This window comes from Ictidomys tridecemlineatus, chromosome 6 (assembly GCF_052094955.1).
Source record: "Ictidomys tridecemlineatus isolate mIctTri1 chromosome 6, mIctTri1.hap1, whole genome shotgun sequence".
Classification (NCBI taxonomy): Eukaryota; Metazoa; Chordata; class Mammalia; order Rodentia; family Sciuridae; genus Ictidomys; species Ictidomys tridecemlineatus.
The window spans coordinates 28,751,763-28,761,578 of NC_135482.1; the positions used below are offsets into that span (position 1 = coordinate 28,751,763).

The 9,816-nt window shown below is 48.2% G+C and overlaps 1 protein-coding gene across 2 annotated transcripts; it reads left to right on the top strand.

Annotated features, from left to right (window-relative positions):
• The first annotated feature begins 2,589 nt into the window (after window positions 1-2,589).
• On the top strand, window positions 2,590-7,060 carry Dusp6 (dual specificity phosphatase 6). Of its 2 annotated transcripts, XM_005324425.5 has the most exons (3): window positions 2,591-3,476; window positions 4,095-4,532; window positions 5,570-7,060. In XM_005324425.5, the coding sequence occupies exons 1-3, from the start codon at window positions 3,077-3,079 to the stop codon at window positions 5,875-5,877; spliced, it is 1,146 nt and encodes a 381-aa protein (XP_005324482.1). In that variant the 5' UTR covers window positions 2,591-3,076; the 3' UTR covers window positions 5,878-7,060. The 2 variants fall into 2 exon arrangements, with proteins under 2 accessions (XP_077909164.1, XP_005324482.1); XM_078053038.1 differs by lacking the exon at window positions 4,095-4,532 and having other exon boundaries at window positions 2,590-3,476.
• The last annotated feature ends 2,756 nt before the right edge of the window (window positions 7,061-9,816 follow it).

The window sequence follows — 9,816 nt, forward strand, 5'->3', positions numbered from 1 at the left end:
CAATGTGTAAGGCTAATTTACATGCGTTAAGATGAAACAAAGGTCGCACTTCTGGGGGGTGGGATTCAAACTGGGGGTCGCCTTACTTCCCCCGACCCAAAGTCCTTCATGCCACACTTAGCACCGAACTATCCGAATGTTATTTAATAAAATGTGCCTGGAAGGGCCGAAGTTCCCGTTGTCATAGGGTTCAGAGGCAGGTAAAACTAAATGTTTTCATCATCCGGTTACCCAGTGTTGCAATTATCCTCCCAAATCCATGCTCTACTCAGGTAACCCTACTTTAAAAACAGGTAAGCTGAAACCCAACTTCCCTCCTTTCTCATTGCAGGTCCTGGGTTGAAAGGTGTGCTATTCTGATCCCGGGGTAGGGCATCCTATCTCTTAACTCCCTGGACCCAAAGACTAAAAGGATTTGGGGGTGGGAACATAACAGATGCGAAAGAATGTGGAGGGAAGGGCCTAAACTCGCTCAGACCGCCCCCACTGGAAATGGAAGCTATCCAGTGAAACATGGGCGTATTGTTCAAAGGGCTGCCCAAAAAAGGCGCGGAGAGAGGCGGCAACCCCCACCTTTGCCGAACACGCTCCCCTAGGAGCCGCCTGCCTGCAGCGGAGCTCCAAAATTGGCAACTTGGGCCTCGCAGCCGTCTTTTTTAGTCCACATTTCCCAAACCAGGGAAGAGGCGGGTGACTGAAAATGCAAACTGCAGCGGGGGTGTGCGCAGGCAGCTAGTGGGTGCGGGGCGTCGGACGACAGGAGACCCCGTGACCTGAGGCACCCTCTCTGCATTCGCGAAGGTTGCAATGCGAAGGGAGGGAAGCTCCTGGAGCCGTGGGCTGCGACGCCCGCTTCCGCCTCCCAGGCAGCGTTTGGACAAAGCTTGGCCTCTTTTCCGCCCGGGGTTAGGGAGGGGAGGCCGGATTAGGACTCGCGCCTTCCGGCCACAGCCCTAGGGCCCCTCCGCTCCCGCCTGCCCTACACAGGTGGTTTTCCGCTCGGGAGGGGCAAGCCTCGGCACTTTTATATAACAATAGAGCTCTGCGCTCTGGGAATGCGACTCCGGTCCCCCGCGGCCACCGCCTGGCCACACCTCCATCCGGCTCCTAATCGCCCGCTTGGCTCGCCGGCGCCTCCGCGGAGGGCAGCAGCAACCCCCCAAGTTACCTGCGGGCTGTGCAGGGCAGCAGCGAAGGTCCCTGCGACTCCCCGCACTACTTGGGAGCCAAGGGTTCCCCACAGATTTCTTCCTCCCCTCTCCCCCTCCCCAGTCCCTGGTCTCCATCGAATCCAGAGTTGGGCACTCAGCCCCGCACGCGTCCACCGGGTGGTACAAAGCCCACTCTCCCGCCCCTCCCAACTCGCGGGTGGGAAGGCGGGGGCAGTGGGGCGGTGGCAAGGAGCGCAGCGCGCAAGCGCGACTGGTTCTCCTGTGGCGCTCTATGCGGGACAGGGGAGGGGGCGGCGACGGGAGCAGAGGAGCGGGCGGTGGGGCAGGGTAGGAAGGCACCTCTTTGAGTTGCCCATCTACAGTATCCAATCTCTAAACCAGCATATTGAGCCCCCGTAGCCTGCGGGCTTTGCTGGAGTATTTCTCAATGCCTCGCCGGTGGTGGCGGGGAAGGCTGGCTGTGCTCGGCGCAGTTTAGCGCACTTAACCCAGGCAGCCCTGCTAGACCGGCTCTTCCGCCAGAAGCCGAACTCCTTGCCCAGAAATCGTTAAAGAGCACGACTCCCTCAACGCGTGGTGGGTCACTGTGGCGGGGCGGGAGTTTGGTGACTTGGGTCCCCAGAACAATAGCTCATAACGCTTCAGCTGCCAGAGAGGAATAAAAGCTTCAGACTGCCCAAAGAGCTTTACCCCGCGCTGCACTCCCTACTGTTTAAAACAAAACGCTGGGGGCGGGGAGGAGGCTTTCGATTTTCTGGATAACCAGACGTTCGTTTGGTTGCTTTAAGTTGTTTCAACAAAATCCCGGTTTGTTTCTAAAGATGTTGGATTAGCATTTAACACATCGTCGGTCACTAAAGCCCAGGCAGTTCACCAGCCCCAACACAGCCTCAGCTAAAAGAACATCAGAGCAAACAGAGCCGGGCTTTTAAAATTGGCAAACAAATGCCACACACCGCCAAAAAAAAGAGGGCGGGGGGTTAAGGCGAACTTGGGTCCAAATGAGTTTGAAGGGAATAAAAAGGAAGAAAGTCGGTACAAGTTTTCCTAAAGCAGGCTGGAGAGCACGAGAGTCGCAAACAGGGGCTTTTGTGCATGCTAATTGCACCATTTGTGTGCAAAAGTTCCGACGCGAAGTGTGAACTCTCAACAGAAGGAAACATGAGACAACTGAAGTGCCCTGGTTTATGTGCCCTGCTCCTCCTCCACCGCCGCCTCCTCTTCTTTCTCCTTCCTCCCGCGGAGCCCGCTGTTGCAGCTTGTTTGCACTGGGGCTTATCCGGAGCGGAAATTCCTTTCCGTTTTTGTGAATGACAAACTCATTAACAATTCATCAACACAACCTGTTCCAGCCGGCCCGTCCCCACGGCAACAGCCCCTTCCGCAGCGCGCTCATTGGCTGGCTGGGAGAATGTATCCATTGAGACGCTCGCTGTTTGTATCCATTGAGGAGCTGCCTCGCGCTGGGGGTGTGCGAGGACTGAGTCCTAGGGACAGTGAGCAAATCGAGTCTTGGATAATCCTGGGAGAAAGGCGCCCGGGTAGATTTGAGGTGCAGTCTTGTAGGGAGGGATTAGGAGCCTCTAGACTTTTCCCCTCCTCTCTCAGTAGCGAGGAGTCCGAAATAATTGGATTTCATTCACTGGGGAGGAACAAAACTGTCTGGGCAGCTTCATTCAGAGAGATTCATTGACTCCAAGAGCGAGCGGCTGCAGCCGGCTACAGAGACTGCGGGCTTCACTTCAGTCTCGCTTTCTCCAACCGCTAGCTAGCCTCGGTTTTGGAAAGGTGAGGCTGAATTAAACCCCGCTCCGAGAGCGGCGGCTTTGCTCAGCGCGCTCGGCCTATGCCAGCCCGGAGGGGCGTCTGGTAGGCACCCCGCCCTCTCCCTCAGCTCGACCCCCATGATAGATACGCTCAGACCCGTGCCCTTCGCGTCGGAAATGGCGATCAGCAAGACAGTAGCGTGGCTCAACGAGCAGCTGGAACTGGGGAACGAGCGGCTGCTGCTGATGGACTGCCGGCCGCAGGAGCTGTACGAATCGTCTCACATCGAGTCGGCCATCAACGTGGCCATCCCGGGCATCATGCTGCGGCGCCTGCAGAAGGGCAACCTGCCGGTGCGCGCGCTCTTCACGCGCGGCGAGGACCGGGACCGCTTTACCAGGCGGTGTGGCACCGACACGGTGGTGCTCTACGACGAGAATAGCAGCGATTGGAACGAGAATACGGGCGGCGAGTCTGTGCTCGGGCTGCTGCTCAAGAAGCTCAAGGACGAGGGCTGCCGGGCGTTCTACCTGGAAGGTACGCGTCCCTGGGGTTAAGCGCGTGGGGCAGGGCACGACAGGGCAGAGATGCGGGGCTACCAGCTTGTAGGCTGTGCGCGCGGGTTGAATGCTTTTGCTTCGCCAGTTTGGCGCTTGAGTCGCAGTGCCCAGCCAAGGGCTCATCGCCGGCAAAGCAGGGGCTGTGAACCGCGCGCGTTCCGCACGGGAGAACTCGGCCAGCCTACACTTCAGTTTCCGGCCATAGGGACCCGTGTTTTCTTTCTAACGATTTCTGCGTGTTCTTACCGGGAACTTCCTCCACCTTTGCCTGCTTTTCTATCATTTCATTTTGAATTAAGATGTGCAGGACCAGAGAGGTTCCTGGGGGTGCATGTTGGCCCCTGCCAGCCCTCTCAATATTCGGAAAAGTTGCCATTTTATGCGTTTCCCGATTCAAAAAGATAAGGGTTTTCCGGGGAGACGACCGGGACCCTTCCTTTCATTCCCAAAGGTCCACACTGAAATGTCTTCTCTTACATTTGACTATGCATGTAGGTGATTCGTAGGGTGTTCCTGCACCCAGCTGCGGTTCTCACAAGCTGTGAAAACTACTACAGCATCTCGGGTTACACTATTGCTTTTCTCGTTCTGGCAGGTGGCTTCAGTAAGTTCCAAGCCGAGTTCGCCCTGCACTGCGAGACCAATCTAGACGGCTCGTGTAGCAGCAACTCGCCGCCGTTGCCAGTGCTGGGGCTTGGGGGCCTGCGGATCAGCTCCGACTCTTCCTCGGACATTGAATCTGACCTGGACCGAGACCCCAATAGTGCAACGGACTCGGATGGCAGCCCGCTGTCCAACAGCCAGCCTTCCTTCCCTGTGGAGATCTTGCCCTTTCTTTACTTGGGCTGTGCCAAGGACTCTACCAACTTGGACGTGTTAGAGGAGTTCGGCATCAAGTACATCTTGAATGTCACCCCCAATTTGCCCAATCTCTTTGAGAACGCAGGAGAGTTCAAATACAAGCAAATCCCCATCTCGGATCACTGGAGCCAAAACTTGTCCCAGTTTTTCCCGGAGGCCATTTCTTTCATAGGTGAGACTAATTAACTGTCCTGGCTTTTGACTTTTAAATGCAAAACCATTCATAGAATTTAAGGTGTTAATTGTTCTTGGCTATTTGCTAATTTGTCCCAGGCTGGTATCTAATATTCCTCATGCGTTCTTAATTCTGGTTTAGTACTTAAAGGAGAGAAGTATCTTTTGACAAGTCTTCAGACCTCAGATCCATCTGAAACACTGTTTTGAAACGCTCATGTTTCTTGAATCTTTCAATTCAGGCATTTAACAGGGAGGCTGTTCATAATCAGACAACAGATTTTGCTCTCCCTCTTTTAACTGAGAGTGAGGGTGGAAAAGACTGGATAGAAATATACACTGTAGATGTGTTGCTTTGTAATTTAAAAAGACCTAGGAGTTGTTTTAGGACATCAAGTTAGTTGTTGGAAAGCCCTATGAATGCTAAATGTTATTCAGTTGAGTGATACTGTGATATGGGGTAACAGTGAGACAGTGTGGGTAACCTGATCCCGGCAGGAAGAACTGTGGGCTGGAAGCCTGGGAGAAGTGAATCTCCAGGCATTGTAGTGCATTTCCTATTACAAAGGAACTCATTTTCAGGCCATGTCGACATCCTGTTCCTCCTAATGGGCTGTCCCCTGTGACTTCCCTCTCTCTTTTAAAATGCCTGAATACCTCCATTGTTAGCTGTACAACAGTTGGGGAATAATTTAATAGACCCTTGCAGTCTACTTGTCTGTATAAAAGGCATTCATGAACATATTGCAGGGTTTCTGGTATTCACATGCTGAGGCAAAGAATGCACACATTAAGGAGTTTTTTGTTGGTAGAAACTTAATACAAAAGCTCTCTTTTCAGAAAATATCTGAAATATGTAATTGTGTTCAGTGTACATGTTTATTTCAGTAATACATTTTCTGCTGCCTGCAGGGCTCAACTGCCACACAAGATTGTTTTATAACCCCCCCCCCCCTCCACATTCAGGTTTTAGACTCATTGACAAAGAGTGATGTTCAGCCTACTGAAATATTGCTTTTCTTTTTGTGTTCACAGATGAAGCCCGAGGCAAAAACTGTGGCGTCTTGGTGCATTGCTTGGCTGGCATTAGCCGCTCAGTCACTGTGACTGTGGCTTACCTTATGCAGAAGCTCAATCTGTCCATGAATGATGCTTATGACATTGTCAAGATGAAGAAATCCAACATCTCTCCTAATTTCAACTTCATGGGTCAGTTACTAGACTTCGAGAGGACGCTGGGACTCAGCAGCCCCTGTGACAACCGGGTTCCAGCACAACAGCTCTATTTTACCACCCCCTCCAACCAGAATGTCTACCAAGTGGACTCCCTGCAATCCACGTGAAAGGCCCCACACATCTTGCTGAGATGTGTCTGTTCCTTCCGCAGTTTCTCTTGGCAGCGTCAGCTGGGCTGCTTTCTTTGTGTGTGGCCCCAGGTGTCAAAATGTCACCAGCTGTCTGTATTAGACAAGGTTACCAAGTGTGGAATTGGTTATTACAAAAGGAGAGATTTGTCCATTCTATTTGGAAGGACAGGACTCACTGTCTAAATACAGGCAGTAGGTTTGCTCTGCACCCATGTGTACAGCCTACCCATGCAGGGACTGGAATCCGAGGACTTCCAGGTATATAGGGTAGGACCAAATGGTAGGGTTAGGAGCATGTGTTCTTTAGGGCCTTGTATGGCTGTTTCCTTTTGCATCTGGAACTAACTATATATTGTCTTCAGTGAAGACTGATTCAACTTTGCATATAGAGGAGCCAAAGAGAGATTTCAGCTCTGTATTTGTGGTATCAGTTTGGGGGAAAAAAATTTGATACTTCATTTGATTATTGTAAATATTTGATCTTAAATCACTTCACAGAATGTTTGTTTGGATTGTATTTTTTTTTTCTTTGATGGGTTTAAAAATGATCCAAAGGGAGAAAGAGCAGTATGCCACTTCTTAAAACAAACAAAAAAAGGAACATTTTGCTCTTTTCTAATCCAAAGGGTATATTTGCAGCATGCTTGACTTTATTGTACCAATTCTGATGACATTTTCATGGACATTATCACTAAGACCTTGTTACGGTGCAGTCTTCAGTCTTTCATATATTTTCCTTGTGATTTTTTTCTCTTAATGTAGTTTGACTATGCCTTATCTTTGTAAATATATTGGCTTGTGTTGTCTTAAAAGGGGATATCTTGGACAGACACCAAAATCATGGGCTCACTTTTTTTTTTTTTTAAAGTTCAGCTGTGCTAAACAGTTTATTACCTCTGTACAAAATTCTTCAGGGAGTGTCACCTCAAACGCAATACTTTGGGTTGGTTTATTTCCTTTTTTTTTTTTTTAAATTTGTATAAAACTGGAAGTGTGTGTGAGAGCATGGGTACCCATTCAATAGGTGGAATGCATCTGATTGTGAAGAAGGGAGAATTAAGTTGCTCCATTACGTTCGTGGTGTAAAGTTTTGAGCTGGAATTTATTATAAGAATGTAAAACCTTAAATTATTAATAAATAACTATTTTGGCTATTGAATGTGTTTCTAGTTGTATCTACATATGGAGTGACTTAGAAAATTTTCAGCCAGGGCCTGATAGGGCCTGATAATTAATTGGCTTGTAGGAATAGCTGGATAAAGTTTTTATTTTTAAGCTGTTTCTAGCAGGTTTCTTAGGTACAGTTTATGAAATTTATGTTTTGCTTCAAATCAAAATGGCATCATAGAATGGGTTGACTATATCATGTTTATATTTATACTGAATATATTTAGGATTATTTCAAATATTATTGCCCCCAAAGAAAAAGGATGTCATGGCATATACCTTGCTGAGGTCTACAATTTGAATATTCATGAACAGCCATAAAAAGGTGTGCCAGAATAAGGTGATAGCCACATGTTAACCTGTCTGATCCGTATTGTCAGAAAGATGTATGGGTAATCATTTTTTCAGGCTGTTGTTACTATCTGGCAATTCTACAAGTTATCCTAGCATAGGCACGATGAATCCTGGAATGTGGTCTTACTTTTTCCCTTATATGCACGTGGTGCATTCTGTTTTCTCACTGAGCCTGGATGTGACTTTGAATTGCCCATTGGCATTTGAGATGAAACTTGGCCACCCTTGTTTTAATGTGCTTTTGTGCTTAACTGGTTTAGAATGTAGGTCAGAATCCCCTATTGAACCTTTGATAGAAGTGATTTTGAATAGTTTCTTTCCAAGCTAAAGACTTAATATCCTGTCATTGTCCTTGACTTGTCTCCCCACCCTGATTGTAAAACTTACACAAGCCATAATAAAGGTGAAGGTGAATGTATAGAATCAAAACAACAAGAACATAACATTTTGGGCTTTTTCAATATGAGTTCAGTTCCTTCCTCTGAAGTGAAGAACATGAGCACATGTGACATGTCAGTTGAACTTTTTAGTAGTCTATGTGTTAGGAGGCAAGTGGCCCATACTCTGTAGCAATTGCATCAAGCTGCCCAGCATGATTTTTAAGCAACTAACTATAAAAAGCGAACAGACACTGCGGAAAAATAACCAAGTCAGTCTCTTATTTGGGTGTCCCAAGTCAGCAGGAGCACAGAAAGGAGAAGTGGATTGCAGTTCAACTTGGCTCCTGTTAATCCAGTTCTGAACAGTTTCCGCTCCTGGCATTCCCTAAACTGCCTGTTCAAAGTAGGGATTTGCAAGCAGCGTTAGCAATTTCCTGTCCAGCTGCAGCTCAAGTAGCTGGTTGCTTTCTCTCTCCTTTCTTTTCTCTGATTTCTTTCTTTTTTTCTTTTTCTTTTTTTTTTCTTTTTTTTGAAAATATGGGCTGTGGATAATTTTAGTGCATTTCCTCTTTGTGGATTATCATCTCTTTCCTCCTTGCCTGCATACATTGAGTTCCTACTGCTGGGCTCAAACCCACAGCTGGCCTCCCCAGCACTTCCTCTCGTTTCACCGTGGGTTTGTTGTTTGTCAGTCCACTTCTGAAATTAATAATGTTTTCTGGCCAAGTGCCACAAGCCATTACCACAAAGGGGAAGTAACACATATGAATAGCAGGAAGCCATGCAGGGTCACAGTGTGAGCTGAACCTGTGGAGGAGCATAATTGAGACTGGCCCATTCAGCAAGTGTCTGAGGGCAATTTGGGGAGAGGGAGCTCACAGCATTTAAGCAGCTCAAGCTGTGAAAAAAAAAAAAAAAGTTTCCAATAAATTGGGAGCAAATGGTCTTTGTCACCAGTCTGAATAAAGGAGCCCGGAGCAAGGAGAATTTAGGGCTCTCATAAAGTTGCAATGTTTGGGGTTTCTCCCCTCTCTCCGGGCATATTGTTTCATAAGCTGGTGAACAGAGGGGTGCCTGTTTCCCTCTCTCCCCACAAAAGGACTCGTGTTAATGGGTGGTTTTTATGGTTCACATAGGCCAGAAGATTCAAAGAGCTATTCTCCTTCCTTCCTTTTCTTCTCTGAAAGGTGGTAGGTTGTAACTGACAGCATGGACCCCCACCTCGCCCTGTGTGCGCCTCCCTTTCTCTCCCGGTCGTACCAGTGCTCCTCTGGCTCTTTTGTGCTGCAGGAGCTGCTTGAAGAAGATCATTTTGCATCTTGGAGTTGGGCTGGCTTCCTGAATGGAGCCCCGCTCGGTTACTAGGGCAACCTTTGCTAGCAGCTGCAGCTGCACGGCCTCCCTCCTCACCTGCTGTCCCCATTAGAAGCTTCCACAGGTCTCAGAAGGCGCTACCTTTCTTGGCCTTCTGTAGGGGACTAGGGGGGCCCCTTGGGGAGAGAACATTATCTGCAGGTTTGTGGGGGATGCAGGAAACTTAGGGCAAGCAGTAATTAATGGCATGAACTGATCTTTGGGTTAAAATTGGAATGAGGAAGGGTTATCTGGGGATAAAAATACTAACACAGTCTTCAAAGGAATGAAAATGGAGTTTTGGCTTGATGGTACAATAAGCAGACTTGAGCTGTAATCTACTTTCTTACTAATGAATCAGGTAGGTCTGGGCAAGTCACCCCACCTCACTGAGGTTTTTTTTTTTTTTTCTTTCTTTTTTTGTAAAATGGGGAAGTGTTTCTCTCTCATTCTAGGATTCTCTTATAATTCTAACCTTCTGATCATGGATTGGTGGCACTAAATGATAAAATGAGGTGCAGAGTGAGTGAAACAAATATTTACTATGGGTACCAGATATTGTACTTTATAGACACTAGCATCTCATTTGATCCTCAAAACAGCTCTGTGAGAGAGGCCCTATTGTTATCCCTATTTTCCAAAGTGGAAACGGAGCAGAGAA